The 20,621-nt window shown below is 54.0% G+C and overlaps 9 protein-coding genes across 11 annotated transcripts; 3 read left to right on the forward strand and 6 right to left on the reverse strand.

The window, feature by feature from the left end:
• The first annotated feature begins 160 nt into the window (after positions 1-160).
• Positions 161-2,215, forward strand: PV07_01066. 3 transcript variants are annotated; one of them, XM_016387566.1, is made up of 3 exons: positions 161-367; positions 426-1,347; positions 1,399-2,215. In XM_016387566.1, exons 2-3 carry the CDS (start codon positions 651-653, stop codon positions 2,022-2,024), a joined length of 1,323 nt encoding a protein of 440 aa, XP_016254494.1. In that variant the 5' UTR covers positions 161-367; positions 426-650; the 3' UTR covers positions 2,025-2,215. The 3 variants fall into 3 exon arrangements, with proteins under 3 accessions (XP_016254494.1, XP_016254493.1, XP_016254492.1); XM_016387565.1 differs by having other exon boundaries at positions 426-496; positions 552-2,215; XM_016387564.1 differs by having other exon boundaries at positions 161-496; positions 552-2,215.
• A 930-nt stretch (positions 2,216-3,145) lies between these two features.
• On the reverse strand, positions 3,146-4,331 carry PV07_01067 (uncharacterized protein). Its single transcript, XM_016387567.1, has one exon. It carries the CDS (start codon positions 3,913-3,915, stop codon positions 3,469-3,471), a length of 447 nt encoding a protein of 148 aa, XP_016254495.1. The 5' UTR covers positions 3,916-4,331; the 3' UTR covers positions 3,146-3,468.
• A 32-nt stretch (positions 4,332-4,363) lies between these two features.
• PV07_01068 (uncharacterized protein) lies at positions 4,364-6,598 on the reverse strand. Its single transcript, XM_016387568.1, has one exon. It carries the CDS (start codon positions 6,119-6,121, stop codon positions 5,102-5,104), a length of 1,020 nt encoding a protein of 339 aa, XP_016254496.1. The 5' UTR covers positions 6,122-6,598; the 3' UTR covers positions 4,364-5,101.
• A 1,272-nt stretch (positions 6,599-7,870) lies between these two features.
• On the reverse strand, positions 7,871-9,809 carry PV07_01069 (uncharacterized protein). Its single transcript, XM_016387569.1, has 3 exons — positions 9,097-9,809; positions 8,724-9,040; positions 7,871-8,654 (listed from the first exon to the last, which is right to left on the reverse strand). The coding sequence occupies exons 1-3, from the start codon at positions 9,226-9,228 to the stop codon at positions 8,384-8,386; spliced, it is 720 nt and encodes a 239-aa protein (XP_016254497.1). The 5' UTR covers positions 9,229-9,809; the 3' UTR covers positions 7,871-8,383.
• A 522-nt stretch (positions 9,810-10,331) lies between these two features.
• Positions 10,332-13,139, reverse strand: PV07_01070 (uncharacterized protein). The gene has a single exon (XM_016387570.1). It carries the CDS (start codon positions 12,690-12,692, stop codon positions 10,506-10,508), a length of 2,187 nt encoding a protein of 728 aa, XP_016254498.1. The 5' UTR covers positions 12,693-13,139; the 3' UTR covers positions 10,332-10,505.
• A 1-nt stretch (position 13,140) lies between these two features.
• PV07_01071 (uncharacterized protein) lies at positions 13,141-15,034 on the reverse strand. Its single transcript, XM_016387571.1, has one exon. The coding sequence runs from the start codon at positions 14,920-14,922 to the stop codon at positions 13,372-13,374; it is 1,551 nt and encodes a 516-aa protein (XP_016254499.1). The 5' UTR covers positions 14,923-15,034; the 3' UTR covers positions 13,141-13,371.
• A 199-nt stretch (positions 15,035-15,233) lies between these two features.
• Positions 15,234-17,022, forward strand: PV07_01072 (uncharacterized protein). Its single transcript, XM_016387572.1, has 2 exons — positions 15,234-15,445; positions 15,497-17,022. Exons 1-2 carry the CDS (start codon positions 15,323-15,325, stop codon positions 16,940-16,942), a joined length of 1,569 nt encoding a protein of 522 aa, XP_016254500.1. The 5' UTR covers positions 15,234-15,322; the 3' UTR covers positions 16,943-17,022.
• Positions 17,023-17,113: 91 nt separating this feature from the next.
• On the forward strand, positions 17,114-19,293 carry PV07_01073 (uncharacterized protein). The gene has a single exon (XM_016387573.1). The coding sequence runs from the start codon at positions 17,255-17,257 to the stop codon at positions 18,299-18,301; it is 1,047 nt and encodes a 348-aa protein (XP_016254501.1). The 5' UTR covers positions 17,114-17,254; the 3' UTR covers positions 18,302-19,293.
• PV07_01074 (uncharacterized protein) lies at positions 18,278-20,373 on the reverse strand. The gene has a single exon (XM_016387574.1). The coding sequence runs from the start codon at positions 20,243-20,245 to the stop codon at positions 18,401-18,403; it is 1,845 nt and encodes a 614-aa protein (XP_016254502.1). The 5' UTR covers positions 20,246-20,373; the 3' UTR covers positions 18,278-18,400.
• Positions 20,374-20,621: the final 248 nt, after the last annotated feature.

Below are 20,621 nucleotides of genomic sequence, written 5' to 3' on the forward strand. Positions count from 1 at the left end.
GAGTTGGGAGGAGCCATGCTGCTGAACTGATGCTGAGAAGACGCGCTGGAGACGCCCCGTTGTCTTCTCACTGGCCCGTTATGCTTTCTGCCTTGACCATGGCCCATCTGGCATCTGCCTAGACCCTCTGACAACTCGGTTACAGAGCAGTACGCTGCGCCCGGCAGAAGGCAGACCAAAACAAATGCGAAAGCCAGACTAATGTGGCGTTCTCTTGTGCAGGCTCTTTTTCAGCCCAGCCTGATCCAGAGTTTCCCTCGCCCAACCCTGCAAAACGCCCTGCCTGATTGCCCCGCCGACCTTCGATCCACCTGGCTGCTGCGTTTCCAGAAGAAGCGGGCGAAGCAGGGCGAGACACCACCACGAGGTAAGGATCTACTCCCTCCGCGTCCTCTGTTGTGGGAGTCTTGAAGGGCCACCTGTAGTTACGTATCGCCACAATCACAAGTGTCTCTATCACCTGTTCGGCTAAGACTGAATCCCCTGCCATATTCAGGTACCTCACTCCATTGCTCACACGTCCATGCTGTCCTGATTTGACCTCCTCTCAGGTCTTGTCTTATCCTAAAACACCACCACCAGCCATCATTGACTCTGTATCAATACTCCTCACCTAAAGCAAGTCTGTGAGGAAAGGAAAAATCACCACCATGGCCGCCGTTATCAGTGCCATGGACATCACCTACTGCGAAGGGGCACGTCTCCTGCAAGACTCGCAAGCGGATATAGATGCGATCCTGGTCCAGCGACCCAATGGAAACCTGACCTGCAAACACTGCTACCTCGTCCTCGCCGACGCCGACAGCCTCCGGACCATTTCTTCCGACAAGGACTGGCCGCTGGTCGTGAGCTGTCACGTCCAGGCGTGTGCCTCGCTGCACGACCGCCGGGCCGCGTACTCGTGCTATGCTTGCCTCGAGAGAGGGAAGACGTCCATCGAGACCTCGGTGGCCGCCCTGAAGAGCCATCTCCAGTCTTGCGATCTGATCAAAGATGTTCAACCCACAAAGCCGTCCCAGCGGCAAGAACCCGTCAAAGAAGGACCGGGTGCAGCTCCAAGTATTCCCGAGCGGCCGAAACGGCGTTCACGACCAGCACCAGCTATGGAGGCGACGCCCGAGAGACAAACAGCTCGCGAGGTCGAGTCGGCCCAAAGCGCTAGTAGCCGGCGGCCTGTCCCCTCGAATCCATTCTGGTCTGGTCAAGCAGCACCGCCTGTTGTCCCAAACAGTCCCGTCACACCGGCAGAGTCTGAGCGACCCTTACAACCACGGTCGAGGAGAGAAGTTCCCACTCAGGCAGAAAGAACCTACACTCCTTCAAACGCACCCCGACCAGGGCAACCTAGTACGCCAAGCCGACCTCACGCGGACGCAGCTGACATCTTCAACGTTCCAGGCGGCTTCCCCCCTCACGACGCTGCCGGCCATGACCCTCGCAGTCCATTCTTCCAAGAGTTCCCGCCCACCCCTCCGCCGCCGCGAGGGACCTTCTCCAACGACCACCCGGCGACACCGATTAGACGAAAGGACGTCAGATTGGAGACCGCCTCGCAGCCGTTCCCAGAACCCGCTCGAGAGGACCGAACGTTTCCGACGCGACCGAGTCGAGCCCCTCCCGCGCCGCCGGTGTTGTCTGCGCCAGCCCCGGCGCCAGGTCCAAATGCTTGCCCCGACGCCCGACCAACCCGGCCGGACGTGCCACCGGCATTTCAGAACACTGGTAGTGGCGACATAAACGGCACCGCCATGGAATATGGACAGGTGCCGCAAAGTCCGCGCGCTGACCCGGCCAAGATCCAACAACTCGCGGCCCTGGGAATCAGCAGGGCCAGAGCCGAGTATCTGCTCCACCAGACGGGAGGAGACGTCAATGAAGCAGCCGAACTGGGGTTCTCGGAGCAGCAGGGCAGCGTGGGCGGTGCTGGTGGTGGATGGCTGCCGACAGCAGCTTCGCAGGCTGCACAGTCTGAGGCACTCCCATCGTCTCCGGGCCTGGACAGACGAAATCGACGGTCAAGGTAAGGGGAAGGCATGGGATGGCGGAGAAGAGGCCTGGAGGATCTAGACAGCATTTGAGCCACATTCGAGGGGGATCTCGCAACATATTGTCTTTGGAGTTGCAACGGCTACCCAGACGGGCAAGAGTCGTCCAATCTGTGTAAGAAATAAACCATTATATTTCACCTTCTACCGTCATGGTCGCAGCCAGGGTATCATCATCTCCAGCTCTTTCTTTTTCCCGCGCACCGACCCTCCCCGGGTCTTTTGCACTCCATCGCGCATAGAGATCCGTCGTAGAGTTCAAGAATCAAATCGAGGGACGATCGCGGTGGACAGTGGTGCAACGCTGCGCTATTGTACCGAAAGGAAGGAAGGGGATCGCAGCGTTCGACGCGCGCGCATTCGAAGCGGCTCACACCAAGGTTTCGGGCATTCAGACGCGGCGCATGCATCAAAACACGCATTCATTCCGCGTCTCCTCAACAGCCCAGAAAGTTGGGTCGAGGCAATGGGCGGTTCACACATTAGTGGTAAATGTGCACACGGCCCAAGGGGGCGCGTCAGTAGCTGAAATGAGGGGGGGTATGGTACCTTTTATGACGCCGTAGGGGGATCATGGTGATGATGATGTCAAAAACCCCAGTGGTGCAGAAGATGGGTCATTGGCAAGGGCTCGTCTGTGGCTGTCTGTTGGCTGTCTGCGGGCTGCCATCAGATTGTGCTGCGTGACGTGATCTCCGAAGTCGACGACTACCTCGTACTAGGGAACTACCTAGAGGTAATAAGCTAGTGAAGTGCCCTAAGTAGCCACTACTTGTAGGTAAGTAAGTAGACCAGCCTTGCGGCCCTACGAGGTCCAGCCTCGCCAGGCGGGTGATGAGAAGCCACCATCCCCAGCCTTGTGGCATGCATGGCATTAACTGGTTTGCCACGATACAAACATTATCCCCAACTCCTCCGTCACCAGCCACAGCGACGGCAAGACGGCAAGACGGCAAAAGCACAGGGCCAGGTCAGCCAAGTCAGACAGTCCACAATTGAAGTCATCTTGGACGGTCGCCCAGGGGCTGATGATGTCAACAACCTCGGAAAAGGTGGTATTAATTATTCAATGGCGAGTGGCAGAAGAGTGACACACACCCACCCATCCGTCCATCCATCCACCGTACAAGTACAAAGGAATTTGACATCCCCCCCCTTCCCCCTCCACCTTGGAAAAAAAGTGGCTCTCTTGGACTTACAACACCCCGGCCCACTGCATCTCACGATCAAAATCTCACATCTTACTACCCGTGGGCCTTTGACGTCAGCGACCCAGGGGAGGGATCGAGTTGGGATCTCAATCGAGGACTTTTGTTCCCCCGCTCCACTACTACTTACAAGAAACCCACACTTGTTCCGGGCCTGTCGATCTAGACAAAGGCATGTGATCGAAGGTTTTCATTCCCTCCCCCCTCCCCTACCTTCAGACCCAGGACCGTGCAACGCGGCATCCCGATTCGGGGGCGGTGACAAAGGCCGGATCATGGTATCCGGATCGCCCTCCCTCACCCCGAAAAGTTCTTTGGCCCTGGAACCTTGAGGATGTTCTACCCTTCATCGATGGACGGAGCTTTCTTGAGCAGATTCCACCTAACCTAGTGACGGACGGCACACCTTGGTCCCTGAGGTAGTCTGCATCAAGCCGACCCTGCGCGAGGGCCGCGCAGTGGTCAAGGGTCAACCAAATGCAGGGTCGGCGAGCATGTTTTCCCAGGGCAGGGTGCGCGATCAAAGGTAGATAGGTAGGTAGGTAGGTAGGTAGGTAGGTAGGCAGCTTGGACGAAATCTCAACCTCAACAAAAAGTCCGACGATGCCTGCGCATGGTCCTTCCTGCAGCTCGGTCAGCGGACTCGAAATTTTGGAATTCATAGATCCAAGACACTTTCTCGAAACGAAGGAACGCACAGTCAAAAGGCCGAACGAAAAGGTGCTCTCGAACTTTCTCTCGAAGTATTTGGAAGAACGAGCAAGTTTCGGCTTGCTGAGTGCCGGGTGTATTCAAGCCGCATTAGGCTATCACATAGACTCGGGTTCGCACCCTCTTCCATGGTCTTTCAGAGTTCGTGGCAGCCATTCGTCGGGATGCTGCAAGGTTGAGTTCGGCTGTCGACGAAGCTTTGGTTCCTCGCAATCCGTAAGAACGCCGGGACCCTCGGATCATCCCAATCGATGGTCGAGCGCCCAAATGGGTTTTATACTTTGCAAGACAAAGCCGCATATTGCAAATCGGAGCCAGACATTGGACAAATGGATTCAGACATCTGCACAAAATGGTTGCAAAATACACTAAGTATCGCATTGCAACTGATACTATTTAGCTACCATTACATATCTCGTATTCTCGGAAGCCAGCCATAAGCCCGACTCGGCACAAATGCCTTTGCATCTGCGCGCGGGAAAATCATTGCGAGGCAGCTGAACTCCACTTTCCAAGTAGGAAATGCCATTTTTGTCGGGTGTCCTGTGGTCCCTTCCTATTATCCCACTTCGTCTCGACATTCATCCGCATGCACAAAATGCAGTCGGAAGCTAGCTGTGCGGAACCTTTCCATGCTCGTCAACTCGTTGCGACGGCCAAACGCTACTGGCCAACGACAACGTCGCGCCCAAGCTGTAGACTCCAGTGCTGCATAAACCGGGTCCCAAAGAACAGGGAGCTTGCCTGGGTGTCCTGGACAAGAGAGCTGAAGCAGCGGTCCCAAGCCGAATGGCGTCGAATCGGGAGCATTTCGGTCGGTCACGTACAGGCACCGCCACATGAAGCGGGGCAGAGGCAGCATTCTGACCCCGCCAATGACATGCTAACTGTCTTTGACAGGAACAGCTGCACGTCTGATTGACTGAGTCATCCTTGGTATTCCGCGAAGGCAGCTGAAGCCAGAGAGAAACTTCAGTGAGGGGTATCATCGAAAAAAAGGCCGCCTTGTTCCGGCAAGGATGAAGGACCTTGCTCGCCTGGGGCGGGGGTCCGAGGCAGCAAAAAGATTCCGCGCTAATTGGTACATTGAACTGAAAGAATGATAATTGGCTGTGAACGCCTGGAGTTTCTCTCTCTTCAATCGGCCGGCGCCGGAGTGTGCACCTCGAATTCTGCAGACCGATTAAACTCTGGCAGGGGCGGATGCAGCATTTCGTCGTCGGTCGGCCCTGCAAAGAAGTTGTCGGGCATGACGGGCAGACTGCTAAAGCTCACCGGAGCGAAGTCTCCAAAATTCTGACTGGCCAGGGCGAGTTGTTGACTGAAGAAGTCGTTGCCCAGGGCATTGAGGTGGGCCTGAATCTCTTCCGGAGACTTGCATCCTTCACAGTTGGCATGTGCAACCAGGATGGCGTTCATCTGTTGGATCTCATCCTTCATGCGCATGACTTGGTCTTTGAGGTATGCGTTCTCAATTGCTTTCTCTTGCGAGTCTCGTTGTAACCTCTCCGTCCTTTCCTTCTTGTTGATCCGGCACTTTGCAGCTGCCAGTCTGTTCTTCTCGAGTGACTGTTTCCGCTTTTGCTCCTCTGGCGAGTCTCCTTGTTCGATGGTGATGGAGGATTTCCGCGTGGCCTTTCGCTTACGTCCCGCGGTCGTCGTCGTTGTCTTGGATGGCGCTGAGGCTGTCTCGGCAGCTTTGGGCCGGCCCTTGCCTCGTTTTCGTGGTTGTAGGTCTGCCGGTTGAGACTTGGGCGACAACTTCTCCGCTTTGGAGTCGGTGCTAGCAGCGGAGTCCGACCGAGGAGGAGTCATTTGGCCATATCGTGCAATGGCTGTAGAGGAATTAGGTAACACCGAGGTGATGAACTTGTCCATCTCATAGGCGTCCATGCTGAGCGGGTTCTCTGTGGATGGCTTCAAGTCATCATCCCGCTCAAACTCGGGCCATTGCGACATGGGATAGTCATTCGGAGGGCTGTAAACCTGATAGTCATTGATTGCTAGGGGCTTCTGCGGTGGGTCAAAGCCGAAGTCGTCGTCCTCAAGTTGGATAACCGCGTAGTTGGAGCTGGAAGGAAAGTGGTAGTCGCGAAAGGTGTAACCGTCTAGGTCACTGATGCTGGGGGTGGCGGATGAGACGCCGGCTGACGACATGGCTGACTGACTCCCAAGGGTTGCCACGGTAGGCGGGCGAGACTGCTGTTGATAGTCCTGATCGTGAAAAGAGCTTCAATGCCCTAGGGACAATGTGGCTTGTACACAGGCTCCGTTTGGGTAATGCCCTGAGTTGGACGTAAGAGCGCAACGCGTGGATTGGCCTGTTTGTCGAATGATGGTGTGTTTGCTGTGGACGTATCTAGAATGGTGGTACAGAGGAGGAATATATGATTCCTTTGGTGGGATTGGGGGGGCTTGAAGCTGAAGAATGTTCCAGAGGGGAGGGGTGGTTGTATAGGAAAACACTTCCAAAAGATGGGTAGGGGAGGCGCGTAGCTTGGGTCGGAAGGGATCGAGTTTTATTTAGGATCAGCAATCGGAGGGTAGTAACGGGGAGGGTGGAATTCGAAAGAAGGTATTTCGACTTGGAACAGAAGAAGGATCGGAGAAAAATCCAAGGCAGGCTTCAGTGGCTTGTGAACGTGTTGAGGATTGCAGGTGGACGCGGTGGGCTGTTTCTTGCTACACTACACAGGTGGGCCGCGGCTTGTGGAGCGCGCGATGGGAAGAGGGAGAGGAGCGAGAGATCGACCGATGGCTCTAGTCGTAGCAGCGGATGCTTGACCCGGTGAGCGGGAGGAAGTGCTTTGTCTCGTCAGCTGGAGGCACCGCAAGTGGCTGCGACACGGGCACGAAGTGGAGGGGAGTGGCTGATGCGACGTGAAATCCTGGTAGGGCCCAAGGAATTGACTTCCAGGAGACAAACGAAGGGGGGGAGCAGAGGGGTGAGTGGACGGGCAAGTGTAGGAGAGCAAATGAGAAGCGCGAGAGGGATCTCGGTCACAGTGTCCAAGAACGGCATGTGAAGGAAACCAGCGGCATTGAGGCTTTTGTGAAGTGCGGGGCAGGCAAAGACGCAAGGAAGAAGGAAAAGGAAAAACTGGTTGGCGGCACCGCTGGAAACAAAGAACAGGTGTCGGCGCAGTGGCGGAAGTGGTGGAAGTGGAGAGAAACGGCCGTGCAGCAGCCACTGCTTGTAGCCTACTCGTACATACAGTCAGTCAGTCAGTCACTCAGTCGGAGTGGAAGCAAGCACCAGGAATTGTCGACTCCGGCGCCGTCTCATCCAACAAGAAACAGGAACCTTCCCCCTGGGCTCCTGGGAACAACGACCCTACTGTATGCAGTTGGCGTGGGCATGTCACTCACTGCAAGAGACGATTACCCGGGGGATGGATTGGGCGTCTTCATCGAGCATCTGTGCCTGCATCGATGCCCCTCCCCTTCACGGGCCTTCTCTAGCTCCTCTGGGCCCCCCGCTAGGCTGCCTTAGGCGGGCCCAGCTCCCTAGCTGTTGGGATCGCTTGCCGCCTATGTCATCGACGATCGGGCATGGAGATCGGCGAAGATCCCCCCAGTGTCTGGGTGGGTTTCTGGTCATGGGAATTCTGAAAAGTGCCATCTGCCGGGCTGATCCTCTCGCTACTGAGCGCCACTCGGGGCCTGCAATCCGTCGAATCAACCGCCTGCGCAAGCCTCAGCAATGCACCGAGAGGCTGACGCCGCTGCTCTTGCCCATCGACGATTCCCACATTGGTGACACCTGGTGACACCTGGTGACACTGATCACCGCTCTTACATAAACGCCCTAGCCCATCCGCACGACTCCCTCGCCTACGTCAATGTCCAGCGAATCACCGACCCCAGCCCTGGACTCAAAAGACAAAAGCCTCGTGGCAGACGAGGAACGAGGAAGGCACTGGGGAGAAAGAAACAAAACTCAATTGGACATGGGAGAATTCCTGGGCCAGCCCAGCCTCGTGATCAGTGTTCTTCTCACCTCTCTCAGTGAAACAGAACGAAGAACGAGGGAATCAGGCAGTGGGAGATAGGACGAGGGAAACAACAACGCGGTGACAATCAGCCATGTAATAGGGTACGTCATCCTCTCGCCAAACAAGCTGCACCAAAACGGTCCGCATCTGCCCCGGACATGAGATCCGGGCATGGTCACCGCTTGCAAGCTGAGGCGCGGAGGATCGAGCCAGGCAGGCCAATCGATCGATGAATCTGTTGCTGACGATTGGTGTCTTGTTGGGTGTAGTCTTATTATTATGGTGTATCTCTTTGCTCCAGAGTCCCACAAGCAGCCAAAGATATGCCGTCATACTTGTCCCTTGTATTGCCAATTTGTTGCCACGCTTCTCCCATGCTCCCTTGCTATGCTTGGACGATATGCGCAACCACCCACGCCTGGTTTTACAACAAGATAAGCGTCAGCCCAATCAGCCCGGCTCCCGCTGCGGACACCAACTCCCAGCGAGTGGCGCCAATGCTTACGCCACTGCTGCCCTGATCTGTCGCGATCCCAGTTGCACTTGTACTTGTACTCGTGCTGCTAGACGCCGCGCCACTGCTCTCAGACCCGGTTGACGAAGCTGTGGATGCACTACCGCTGGCCCCAGTGGTGCTAGCACCAGTGTTGTTGCTGGAATCGGCGAACGCGGTGATCGTCACTGGAATGAAAACGCTAGTTCGTTGTGAGCCACTACAAGATTCCTGACAACGACCAAAACGCAATCTGGGACCACAAACTTACATTTCGGACTGCGACAGGACCGTCGTAGTGGTCGTGGTGATCATTTTGGTATCGGTGTCGGTTACCGTCGACGAGTCAGTGGCCGTAGCCGTTTCCGTATCCAGGATGTCTGCGGGTCCGATGTATGTCTCTGTGCAAGTGGCGGCTGTTGTTCCTTTTACGTTGCAGTCGAGCACGAGCGACAATGGGTCGAGGGTCTCTGCCGCGCGGAAAGTTGACGGGCCGAACGTGATGGTAACTGCGTCAGGGCCGAATCCGCATTCGCTCATATCGGCGTTGGTTGGACATGAGATCGCCATCGTGGTTTTGGAGGCATCCTGTGTTGCCAAAGGTAAGTCGTCGTATTTGCAGATGGCACGCAACTTGTACATACGGAGGCAATGAGGGATCCCAGAAGAGTTTGATCGTCCGCATCGGGGATGAAAACATTGATAACGGACGAGTTCTGAGCGCTGACCGCGGCAGCCATCGCCAGTGCGAGGGCTGATTTCTTCATGGCGACCATCTTCTTCGATGCTGTACGCTTCGGCGGGTTGCTGGTCACTTGTGTGCGGTTATTGTCAACACGTATAACAGATGAGGCTCAAGAAGATACGAGGTCAAGACGAGGGAAGAGAAGCCACAGCGGATTGGAGAAAAGAGGTGCATCTCATAGTCCCTCCCAGGCAACGTTTGACCCTTTCCCGAGTCCCGGAGCATTTTGGGGAAATTGGCATGTGTCGATGGTGTCGGGCCATGTTCTCAAACTGCCCCTTTTTTCCGTTTCAGTCCAATCCCTCGGCAAGCCGCACAGGCGCCAAAATCGTGCGGAAAGTGCCCTAGCCAGTAAGTCCCTCGGAAAGCCGATAAAGAGTACCCACAGAGGTCAAAGCAAAACGGTGACATTCGACGAGAATGGGGTGTGTTTCTGGGTCTCCCAGTTTTGCGCAGGCTCTTCAATACCAACCAGTCAGTGACTGTTCGAGATGGTAGCTACTCCTGAGAGGTTCGGTCCATGGCATAATTGTGCACCGAGCACAGCAAACACTCCTGCTGAAAGACATCAACGAGACAGACACCCGTTATCTGGGCCGATAATATGCTTTCAGGCCAAGCGAAATTTGACGTTGGGATGAAGTTGGCAGGCTGGCCAAGTTGTGCGCCGGGCGATCATGAATCGTGCTGCTCGCTTCCGAGACACGCGCTTGATTGGGAAGTGAGCTGCAGAGACCGGGCTCGTCCTTTAGGGTTAGATGGGCCCGATCGAGCCAAAACTGACGACCAACGTTCATACTAGGGGCCACGCTGGAGACAGAGATGAAGTCAAACGCAGATGAGTTTCAGTTCGCGCCGTTGACTAGTGGCCCCAAGGGAAGCGCAGTCAAATGCCAAGCATTCGCCGACTCTCTGGGAAATGAGGCGCTTGTCCGTTTCTGGTAAATGTGCTCACGTGCCTCACCGTCGTCGTACATCATTTCTCAAGGCCGCAGTCGACCGGTGCCATGGTGCTAGACAAGCTCGAGGACTATGGTCCGACGACCACGGCGAACTCGCTCAGCTCCAGATTGCGCAGGAGATGAGTTGTGGAGGCGGGGAAATGGCGGACACCGGCCCAACTTGGACTAACTATGTCACATCGCACCCGTCTGGATACCCCCTGATTGAGCCAAAGCACCGGGTATGTTGATCTTGCTGTCAAGCTGTGCCCTCCACGAGGCACCTGGAGCCTGCGATTCGATATTTCTGTTTCCTACCATCCACTCAATAGTTGCTGCTGAATGTTTTGACTCGCTTAGTTACAAATTATAAGGCGCTATCGCCGTTGACGGCCTCGGTTTCTTCACCGAGCAGCGATCCCCCGGCCTGGCCATCTACCTCTCCATCCGCTTCGCTCAAACTGTGGACTTTTCTCATGTTGATGCTTTCGGTCCCGCCAACGCCTCCGTTGCTGTCATGAGTGGACAAGGTCTTAGATCTGGTCAGGAGCTTGTCTAGCCATTGCTTAACCTCCTCACATCCCCATCGGCGCCGAGGGTCTCGCTCAAGCATCCCAGATATGCATCGAACTGTCATCTCGCCTGTGCCTGGTTCGTGTCCTTCACTGTCGATTTTCTCCGCAAGGCCAGTTGGGGTCCTGCCCCTTTGTAGGTCCCGCAATACATGTATGCGCTCTGTACTGGTCAGGCAGGGCCATAGCAGTTCAACAAGGATGACACCAAGCGCAAATACGTCCACTTTCTCGTCCATTTGCGCGTTAGCCTTTGTCTTGCCTTTGGAGTCAGTCCACGGCGGCGGTCGATAGTATTCTGTCCCCACCGCCTTGCTGGTCTTTCTGCCACTGTTGCTTGTCTCGAGGTCTTCTTCTCTGGCTAGCTGTGCAACAAGTCCGAAATCACCAATTCGAGGATTGACATAATATGTACTAGGGTTGTCACAGCCGATGCAAAATCCCACGTCGTAATATCCGTCCGAAACTAACCCTACCGCGGGAAAGCTCAAGCTTGAGATGAAGATGTTGGATGGTTTGATGTCACGGTGTACAAGTCCTTTGGCATGGATGTACTGCAAGCCACACAGAATGCCCATGAGCAGTCTTAGAGCTGGGACCAGGTGGAAACAGTGTCTGCGAATGGGGTTGCCGGGTGCACTTCTTGCATTGGTTGGTGTTGGTGCTAAATACTGTGCGAGAGTCATGGGATATACTGACATCTGCACGTGTAGCACATACACTGACTCATCCATGGCTGGATCTTGCAAAGCGCTGGCCCTTGCGTTTCCATCTGTGAAGATCTCAGAAGCCCTTGCGGAGGATTGGTCGTGATCGGTCTCACTGATGGATAGCGTTGGATTGGCGGCACTCTCCACATCCTGAGCAGGAGTGTTCGGTCTGCTGTCAAAGCCGAAGATGATACCGTCGCCGTGATCAGAGCCCTGGCAGCTTGATGGAACATTTCGATTGGCGGGCTGGGAATGCCTTGGGCGGTCGGCAATGAGTCTCCTGCCCGGAACTGTGAGGCTTGGTTTTCTAAGTTGGGATGCCATAGCAGATGTCCTTCTCGGCTCCTCTATCCACGTCGAATGGTAACGAACAACGTTGTTGTGCTCGAGCTGCGCCAAAGCCTGGACTTCCCGCAGTACGTTTTCCAGCTCTTTGTGACCAGATTCCTGATACCGTTGCGATAACCGAGGGCTTAAAGGGATCTTCTTGACAGCGTATTCCTTTTTGTCAAATAGGTTGTAAGCATGATATACTCTGCCGAAACCTCCTTTTCCGAGCAATCTCAGTTGCTGAAAGCTGGACTCGTAGTGACTGCGACGTGTTATGGGCGTAGATAAGACTAGATCACTATACGGTGATGAATGAGTCTGACTGTGCAGAGAGAGGTTTGTCATGGGCGATGCGAGCAAATTGGGAACGAGAGACTGTGGCTGATGGTTGACGTTGGTTAATGCCATTTGATGTTCAAGTGATGGAAGTTGACTTCGAGCTGGCCCATGGTGGAGATCGTGGTTCTGGACGCCCCCAAGCGCAAGACTTTCGATGCCAGCCAGATATGCCGCTCTTGTTTGCTCGTTGTCCCTGTCGTTGCTGGCTGAAAGGATGCCAGTCAGAGATAATGATCGACTAAGTTGCTCGTAGAGTTTTTCCGCCAACGGTTGGATTTCGGCCGATAATCTGGTGAATCTGGATCCTGGCTTTGCATTGTTCATGACCTCGCATGCTCTGTTCCTGGCAAAGTCCTCGAGAAGAGCGCTGAGCAGGTTAGTCCGGTGTTGGTCGACATTGGAAAGAGAACCCGCAGGGGCATCCATCTCTTCTCCAAACGAGACACTGCCATGGCTAGAAAGCGATTCAGTGATAACGGTCTGGCCTTCCCCAATACTCTCATTGATTTGGTGTGGCGGAATCTCATCTTCCCCTGAGCTATCGCTGTCTGAGCCGGAACTGGAGCTTCCATCGGTAGGTCGTCGAAAGAAAGCAGAACTCATCCCTTCAATCCCAACCGATTGGCCTCGCTCTCGGCAGCCTTTCAAGGACAATGATCATCGCATGAAGAGGAAGAAATTCGGCAGGAAGTCGGAGTTTGATGATCTTGGCTGAGGAGGTAAACAGGTTGAGATGACTGCAGCGCCTTGAGCAGAATTGAAAACTATGTTTGTGCTCTCGGTTGTACTATATCATTGACACGACTGTACTGTGGCCTTTCATACGATGCAGGATATTGGACACCTTTTCGGCAGCCATTCGTAGCTTGGCGAGGCGTGCCACGCGATTCGATGTCGTTCGGTCTTAATTGGGAAAACCGAAGGGCGTGTGCACATTGACAATGTAACAAGATAGGCACCAGTTCAGCCTCAGTTGAAATAGGCCACAGATTTATACCGACTTTCACTTGAGAGGTGGGCAATACAACTGGGGGGATAAATCAGTCTCGCAGGTATCGAACCACTTGATCACTGACTCAAGTCACCACGCGGAATCCAAATTTATATCTACGCGCACTAGTGACTAACTGAAGGTCATATGACATCATATGGGACATGTGAGTGGTAGTCGGAAGTCGACGAGGCTGCACGAGGTAATTGATTGATTCGAGTGATGCTTCAAACACTCCATTGTCAAATCATGTCGGTGCAGACCTTGGTATCATATTACCCTGTTCCCCAATCATACCTCGTCGTTCACATCGAGATCTTCAAAGTCATCCAGAAGCTCATCCATGTTGATCTGAGGCACTTCATCCTCACTGCTCTCCCCAGTCACCATGCTCATCTCATCTGCATCCTTCTTCTTCTGATGCTTCGCCTTGTACAACGCTAACGTTTGTCTGAGCTCTACATCTTCCTCCACATCTCGCAAGAACATTTCGTAGTCGGCATCCATCCTATCCTGATCGGCCTTCTTCGGCAGTAGTTCGCCCTCATCCTTGGCCATCCGCCTCAGCCTCCAGCTTCTGCTCTTTGGTTTCTTCTTCCTGGCGTAGAACTTCTTGACTAGTATCACGTCTGGAATGGTCGAAGAGTAATTGTTGCTTTGCTCCAAATCCTCGAACTGCGGATTGTTGAAGTTTGTCCCCGTCAAATGGTAACCAAGCACTGAATCCCCAGCATGCAACACTCCACCGAGATGTGTTCTGCAGTAGTAGGTCTTGTCGTTAGAGCCAAGATCTGAAGCCCTTGCTACTGTGGCCTCGGCTCCAAAAAATCGACCATTTTGGGTGCCTAAAGGTTCGATGTCGAGGACAACAAACTCCACAAGTTCCTGCACATCTGCAAGGCTCTTGAAAGGCGTACGCCAGTAGGTGGATGTCGGCATGTCTGCTGTCTGTAGTGTTGTCGGATCCAGCAGATTGACCGACGTGCCCACCCTGTAACAAAGGGTCAAGGGCGCAATGTTGCCAATGGACTTAGCCATCTTGATAGGCAAGGCAACCAGATCATCTTTGCATATCGGTAATAGTTCGCACGAGAATGTGAATTTATATGATTTCGTCGAGGTATGGATGTCCATGGAAATGAGTTCCTGGGACTTCTTTACTCTGACCGGTGTCACGGAGGTGAGGAAGTCGACAAATTTTTCTGCATGATTTCGTTGGGAGAAGTAGAAATCCAGCCCGTCCTTGACTTCCCTGATGTTGATCGTGTCTTTATGTGCTTGGTGTTTGAGGACCAGCTGCTCGAGGTACAAAAATGTTCGCTTATGAGGCACTTTCTGTCGAACTTGGACCGAGGCTCGCCATACGTTGGGTGTATATGACTTGGCGCATTCTGGACATTGTTGGAAGGCGACCACATACTCCACCTCGAAAGTTTGCTGCAAGATTGTTCCTTCATAAGCCTCTTGTTGGACAGTAATCTTGACCTTGATCCGCCTGGAGTGTGGCTCCGTCCAGAGGAAATTAGCGTCGATGATTCGAACTTTGTTAAGACCTCGAAGTTTCCGTAGACATAATGCCAGTAGTTCTCTACTCTCTGGGGCTGCCGATACCCACTGTGAGGGTGGGCTCAGCCATCTTTCGCAATCCCGGCATGTGTGAAGTACGCCTTCCCTTTGAATCCCTTCTGACACGTCGACAGTGAGTTTGATACAGTCGTAACATAAAGCACCTGCGGAGGCAGTTCCATCGATGGGAGCGCCACAGTTACAGCAGAGGATGGTTGCTGCTTGTGGCTTGTTCACAGAAGGAAGGGCAACTGGAGCATCAAGGTCCATCGACATCCTGAAATTCCCTGATGTTGTCCAGATACAATGTTGGTCGATAAACACGATCGGAAGAGTTGCAAGGAAGTGAAGAAGGAGGAGTCAAGAAGAGAGGGAAGATATGGCTGAGGAATGGAAGATTTGAGAAAAAGTGACTGTCTATTATTCAGAATTCGCCTCCCGCTTGTTGGACCCCGGTCGGCGCCAAGCAAACTGCGTAGTCTCAGCCTTGCACGTGGAAGCTCTCGCTTTACCTTCTGTATTAGATAAGGTTGAATGCTGGGAAATAGAGCGAGCCTCGGAGTGAAGAGTACGGACAAATTCCCGAGGTTCGTCCAACGCCGTCATATTGAACGAATTCCCCAGACCAACCTTGCCCACGGGGTTCAATGTAATTGCCTCTGTCCTTCTCTTCGATATGAAAGCCTGCTGTGCCAGATACGCGGCCTCTCTTGTCGCACCCGGTACTATTGCCAGAACAGCCGCCTTCGCCGCAAGGTCCAGAGCTCCATTTTCTCCATTGGCGCTGGGCCGTCGAATGGTAGGCCCTGTGTCCTAGAGGACTATCAACTTGAGCTCACAAGCAGTGCAGATGTCTTCCACGACTATCCAGTACGGCGTGATGCCGAAAGAACTCCCAACAGACGATCCTGACGACGTCCTGTTCAATTCCCTCTACGGCGTACGAACCATAGAATTGAATCGACCCAAGAAGCTCAACTCTCTCAATGGGTCAATGGCAAGGAAAATCCTCCCGCGCCTTCGGGAGTGGGAAAAATCTCAAATGGCTAATGTCGTTCTGATAAGTGGTGCTGGTCCAAAAGCCTTCTGCGCAGGGGGTGACGTTGCGGAACTTGCGACACAGAACAAACAGGGACCAGAAGGTCAAAAGAAGTCTTCGGATTACTTTGCTCTTGAATACCAATTGGACCACCTGATTGCGACATACAGCAAGCCATACATAGCCATCATGGACGGCATAACAATGGGCGGTGGTGTTGGCCTATCCGTCCACGCACCTTTTCGGATCGCTACCGAGAAGACTGTCTTTGCTATGCCGGAGACTACCATTGGTTTCTTTCCGGACGTCGGTGGAAGTTTCTTTCTGTCCCGTCTGGATGGCGAGATTGGTACATATCTATCACTGACTTCCGAACGGCTCCATGGCGTGCAGGCCTTCTACGCTGGCATTGCGACGCATTACGTCGACAGCTCTGTGTTGGCACAAATGACAACTCGACTTTCCGAGCTCGTCTTTAAAGATTACGCTAATCTAAACGAACGACTGGAACTTATCAACTCCACAATCTCCGAGTTTTCGAGCAGTCTACCATCACCCGATTCCTATGAAGCTGCCAAGTATGGGAACCTCACCGGCGCCTTGCGGGAAGCTGTCGATCGAGTCTTTAAGTACAACACCATAGAGGAAATACTGGGCGCTCTCCAGAAGGAAACGGAATCAGCAGACGAGAAGATCGCCGAATGGGCGAAAGCAACCCAAAAGACCATAGCTATCCGATCCCCCACGAGTCTGCGGGTCACGCTACGTCAGCTCCGAGAAGGGAAGCACTGGAACATCTCCGAGACCTTCATCAAAGAACACAAGATGGCCAGTAGATTCATGGCACACCCTGACTTTGTTGAGGGCGTCTCTGCACGCCTGATCAACAAACCGCCCACGAAACCTGAGTGGAAGCCTGCCAAGCTAGAGGATGTCTCGGCAGCAAATGTGGACGAATTCTTTGCCGCGCCTACAGAGCAGGAGGCTCTGAGGTTGGTGGAGCCTCACGAAGGAGCACTTGACCAGCATTACACAGACTACCCGCACGCCAAATTTGCATTGCCTCGGGAGTCGGATATCGAGGCTGTTGTCAAGGACTTGGGCAAGGAAGGTTCAAAGAGGGTTACGGACGAGGTTTTGAGGCAATGGAATAACAAAGCCGGCGTGAGAGAGAAGGTCCAGGATGTAATTGCACGCAAGACCGTCTCCAGTGACGGAACAGCACTGCGGTGGAAGGGCGAAAGTGCCCGTTTATAGATGGCGTACATCAAAAGAGCTGATAGACAATTGTAGCATTATGAGAGGCAATATTTGCGTGCAACTTACCTTGATTGACTGCCAGGGGATATTTTGGACTCGACGTCTACCCTCTCCCGCTCGCCGCCTGGCTTTCTCCAACCAAAAATTTTCTCCGCATTCACCCACGACCCTCAACTCGAACGTGAGTGCGCCGCCTCAATCTTTTGTTTCGTCCTTCCATTTCGCATTTTGTCATCTAGCACAGCGGCAGCTGAGAATTTGCCCTTCTCTCTCGCTCTGCCAAGCCAAGATTGGCTGAAAACCCACATCATGGGGTCCGAGAGGAGGAATACGTACCTCGACGCAGGTTTCTCGGACGAATCAGACCAGGATGCTGGCTACGACTCCGAAGCCGCCGAAGTGTCGAAGGCTGGCAGAGCAACTAAGAGGCGGAAGATCGAACATGAAAGCAGCGATGAAGAGGAACATGATGCGCCCGACCTGAAGCGCAGTCGAGCAGCCACTAATATTTCGAGCGCACCGGCCGCTGTTCCTCATTCAAAGTCGGGTAGCGGTGAGGATGAACTTGAGAGTAAGAAGGAGGAGGACGAAGATGCAGAATATATTGAGAACCCAGGTCGAGACGCAGAAGCACACGAGTCGGTAGACGCTCAAGAACACCAACCCGCGCCCACGACGAACGAGCCCGCGCCCCCGAAGAAATCCCCAAAATCCAAACCCAAGGAGACGAGCCCGGGCGTGGTCTACCTCTCATCCCTCCCTCCGTATCTCAAACCCTCCGCGCTCCGCAACCTCTTGGAACAACGGGGCTTCTCGCCGATCACGCGGCTCTTCCTCTCGCCGGCCTCCCGCCACGCGCACAACTCCAAGAAGAACTCGCGCCAGCTGTACACGGAAGGCTGGATCGAGTTCTCGTCCAAAAAGGTCGCGCGGAGGTGCGCGGAGACGCTGAACGCCACGACCGTCGGCGGCAAGAAGGGCGGCTGGTACCGAGACGACGTGTGGAACATGAAGTACCTGAAGGGCATGAGGTGGGAGGAGCTGATGGCCGGAGTGAGGGAGGAGAAGAGAGAGGAGGAGGGCAGGAGGGACGAGGAGAGGAGGATCATCGCCCGGGAGACGAGGCGGTTCATCGAGGGCGTGGAGGAGGGGAGGAGGGTCGAGGGGATCAAGAGGAAGAAGGCTAGCAGGAAAGGAGACGGCGAGGAGGCTGCAAATCATGGTCCAGGTGAGACTTCTGATGTCCGGAGAACTTGGAGGCAGAGCGAAGTCAAGGGCAAGAGGAAAGAACAGGATTCTGCTGTCCCCGAGAAGATCAGTGAAGACGTGAAACAAGTGTTGAACAGGATCTTCTAGTCGCTTGCGCTACGTCGCAGCGATCATCAAATTTTGAGGAACCAGCCTGCAAAATATCTAAGTTTATGGCAACATCATGTCCACGTCATGAAGGTCATGTCATCGCCTTTTCGGCAATCGAAAAGGATGCGCCTCTGTGTTCAGGACGAACTCGTCAAGACTCACGACGCCGGGATCTTCGAATATCAGCCAAAAGTACTTCAGTGTCTCCGCCATCCAGAAGCTTTCCATCTTGTCCGTCTTCCGCGGCTCGGAGTGCGTCACATCCTCAATACACGAATACCCAAACTCTGTCCGCGTGTGCTTGGTGATGGCCTCGAACATTTCCCATGCGCTTTCCCGCAGAGACTCATCCCCGGTAATCCGATAGAGGACGAAGATCGACTCGATCGCCTCGGGCCGCAGTTCGTAGGCACGGCTGGATATGGCCGAGATGCCCTTGGGTAAGCGGAGCCGCTGAGACTTCTTGCGAAGGCGTTCGGCTTCGGGTAGCAGTTTGTCCTGAGGAGTCTCGTCGTGGGAGTTGAGGAGGACCATATGTTTGAACCAGGCCTTGTCATCCCAGTTGCATTGACGGCCGTCAGCAGGGCACGAAATGAGATGGAACATCTCGGGCATGATGGTGGTCGGAGTCTGCTTGTATGCCCACATGCAACCGCGGACTAGTTTCTCGGCCGTGTCTAGGTCTTCCGGAGAATCGAAGAGCTTCGCGGCCAAAGCGAACATGCCTCCAGCGAAGCAGGCGAGGTGTTGGGTCTGTGGTGTGAGTTCGTTATGGCCCGGCCTGAAGGACTTTAGGGTCCCTGCCATGAGAATGTCTTCGTTGGTTGGAGTCATGGGTCTGAAGAGGATGAACTCCTTCATCGGCTCTTTGGCAATTTCATAGAGCTTCTTGTACTGCTCGTGGGCGCCACCGAGTAGTTGATATTCCTTGGGGAAATATTCATAGACAGAATCAGCAGATCCGCCGACAGAGAAGGTCACACCGTCCCCAAACCAGCATTCCCTCGCATTAACAATGTGCGGGAAAAGGCCCGGCGCCCTTGTGTAGTTTTGCTGGCTCTCTAGGCAGTCCGAGATGCGCTGCACCGCGTCATAGTACTTCGGGTCTCCGGTCAGTTGCGTGAGCCTGGTAAATTCCAGGCTCAACGTCCCAAGCTCGGCAACGAGCGTATGGCCTGATGCGCCTTCTACACCAATCTTTGACCACTTTGTGACTGGCATATGGTTCGGCGTGTCGAACGCGCCGTACAGCATTTCACCAAGCTCGATGGCCTTTTCCAGCAACTTGGGATATCGCCGATTGCTCACATCATACGCCCCGAGCAAACCTCCAAGATGGCGGATGGTGGTCTCGAAGACATTGATGGGCAGTTGTGTAGCAGTGTTGAAGTCGATGTCTGCCACAGCATGTGCTGCGGCCTCAAACTCATCCTTGAATCCCATCAGCCAGAGCGTGTCCAAGGCGTCCACCAGCGTCAAAGACCAGTCACCGAAGCTCCTTCTATAGCCTCCCGTCACCGGAGCCAGCTCATCTTGCAGCCACGCCCTCTCTCGATATCCGGTCCATGAGTGCATCATGGCATCTTTGATCGCCTGGAGGCGAACCAGTCGAGATTCCCTGGCAGTGTCGCTCTCAGCCTTGAAATCATGTTGGATTTTGGGGAGGATTTGAACTGCTGTGGGAAGAGGAATAAAGCTGGCAATGGGATTGATCAGATGGACCTTCCCGGGCCTCAAAGGCCGATGGTTGCCCCCTTCCAGACCATCCAACGGCTCCCCTTCGACATCGTGAGGTCTTGGGAGATCGTCATGGTCGAATCCATGATCAGGTAATACTCTTGGAAGGACCTCTAAGGACGATCCATGCAGATGCAAGAGAAGGAAGAACAGAATGCACACACCAGCGACGACGAGCAGCGGCCTTTTTCTGCAGACCGCCATCGCAGGGTAGGCGCAACACGGTGCAATATTTCAATATTCCCACTAGTTCATGCTGACAGGTGAGATGTCTTCCGTTCTCTTGCCTCGTCAGTTCACGAGCGAATAGGAAGGGCTCATTAATTCGTGCAGGTCCAGCCTTGTCATCTCTGTCAAGAAGGATTTGGATCATGGAGTCTGCATTTCAAAAACACCAAGTCAGGGGTTTAGGCCCATTCAAGTTTAGAGGCAGCAGAGGCGAAAATCACCCTTGTCTTGACGGATCTTCGCGCCCGCCGAGCCGGTGATGGTGTTGGTGTTTCTGGCTACGAGTGTTCCAAAAAGCTCTTCAGCCCATCTTTCCCTCTGTTCAACAGACTGCGAGTTCGAATCGACGGGA

The sequence above is a fragment of the Cladophialophora immunda genome (genome assembly GCF_000835495.1).
Source record: "Cladophialophora immunda strain CBS 83496 unplaced genomic scaffold supercont1.1, whole genome shotgun sequence".
Classification (NCBI taxonomy): Eukaryota; Fungi; Ascomycota; class Eurotiomycetes; order Chaetothyriales; family Herpotrichiellaceae; genus Cladophialophora; species Cladophialophora immunda.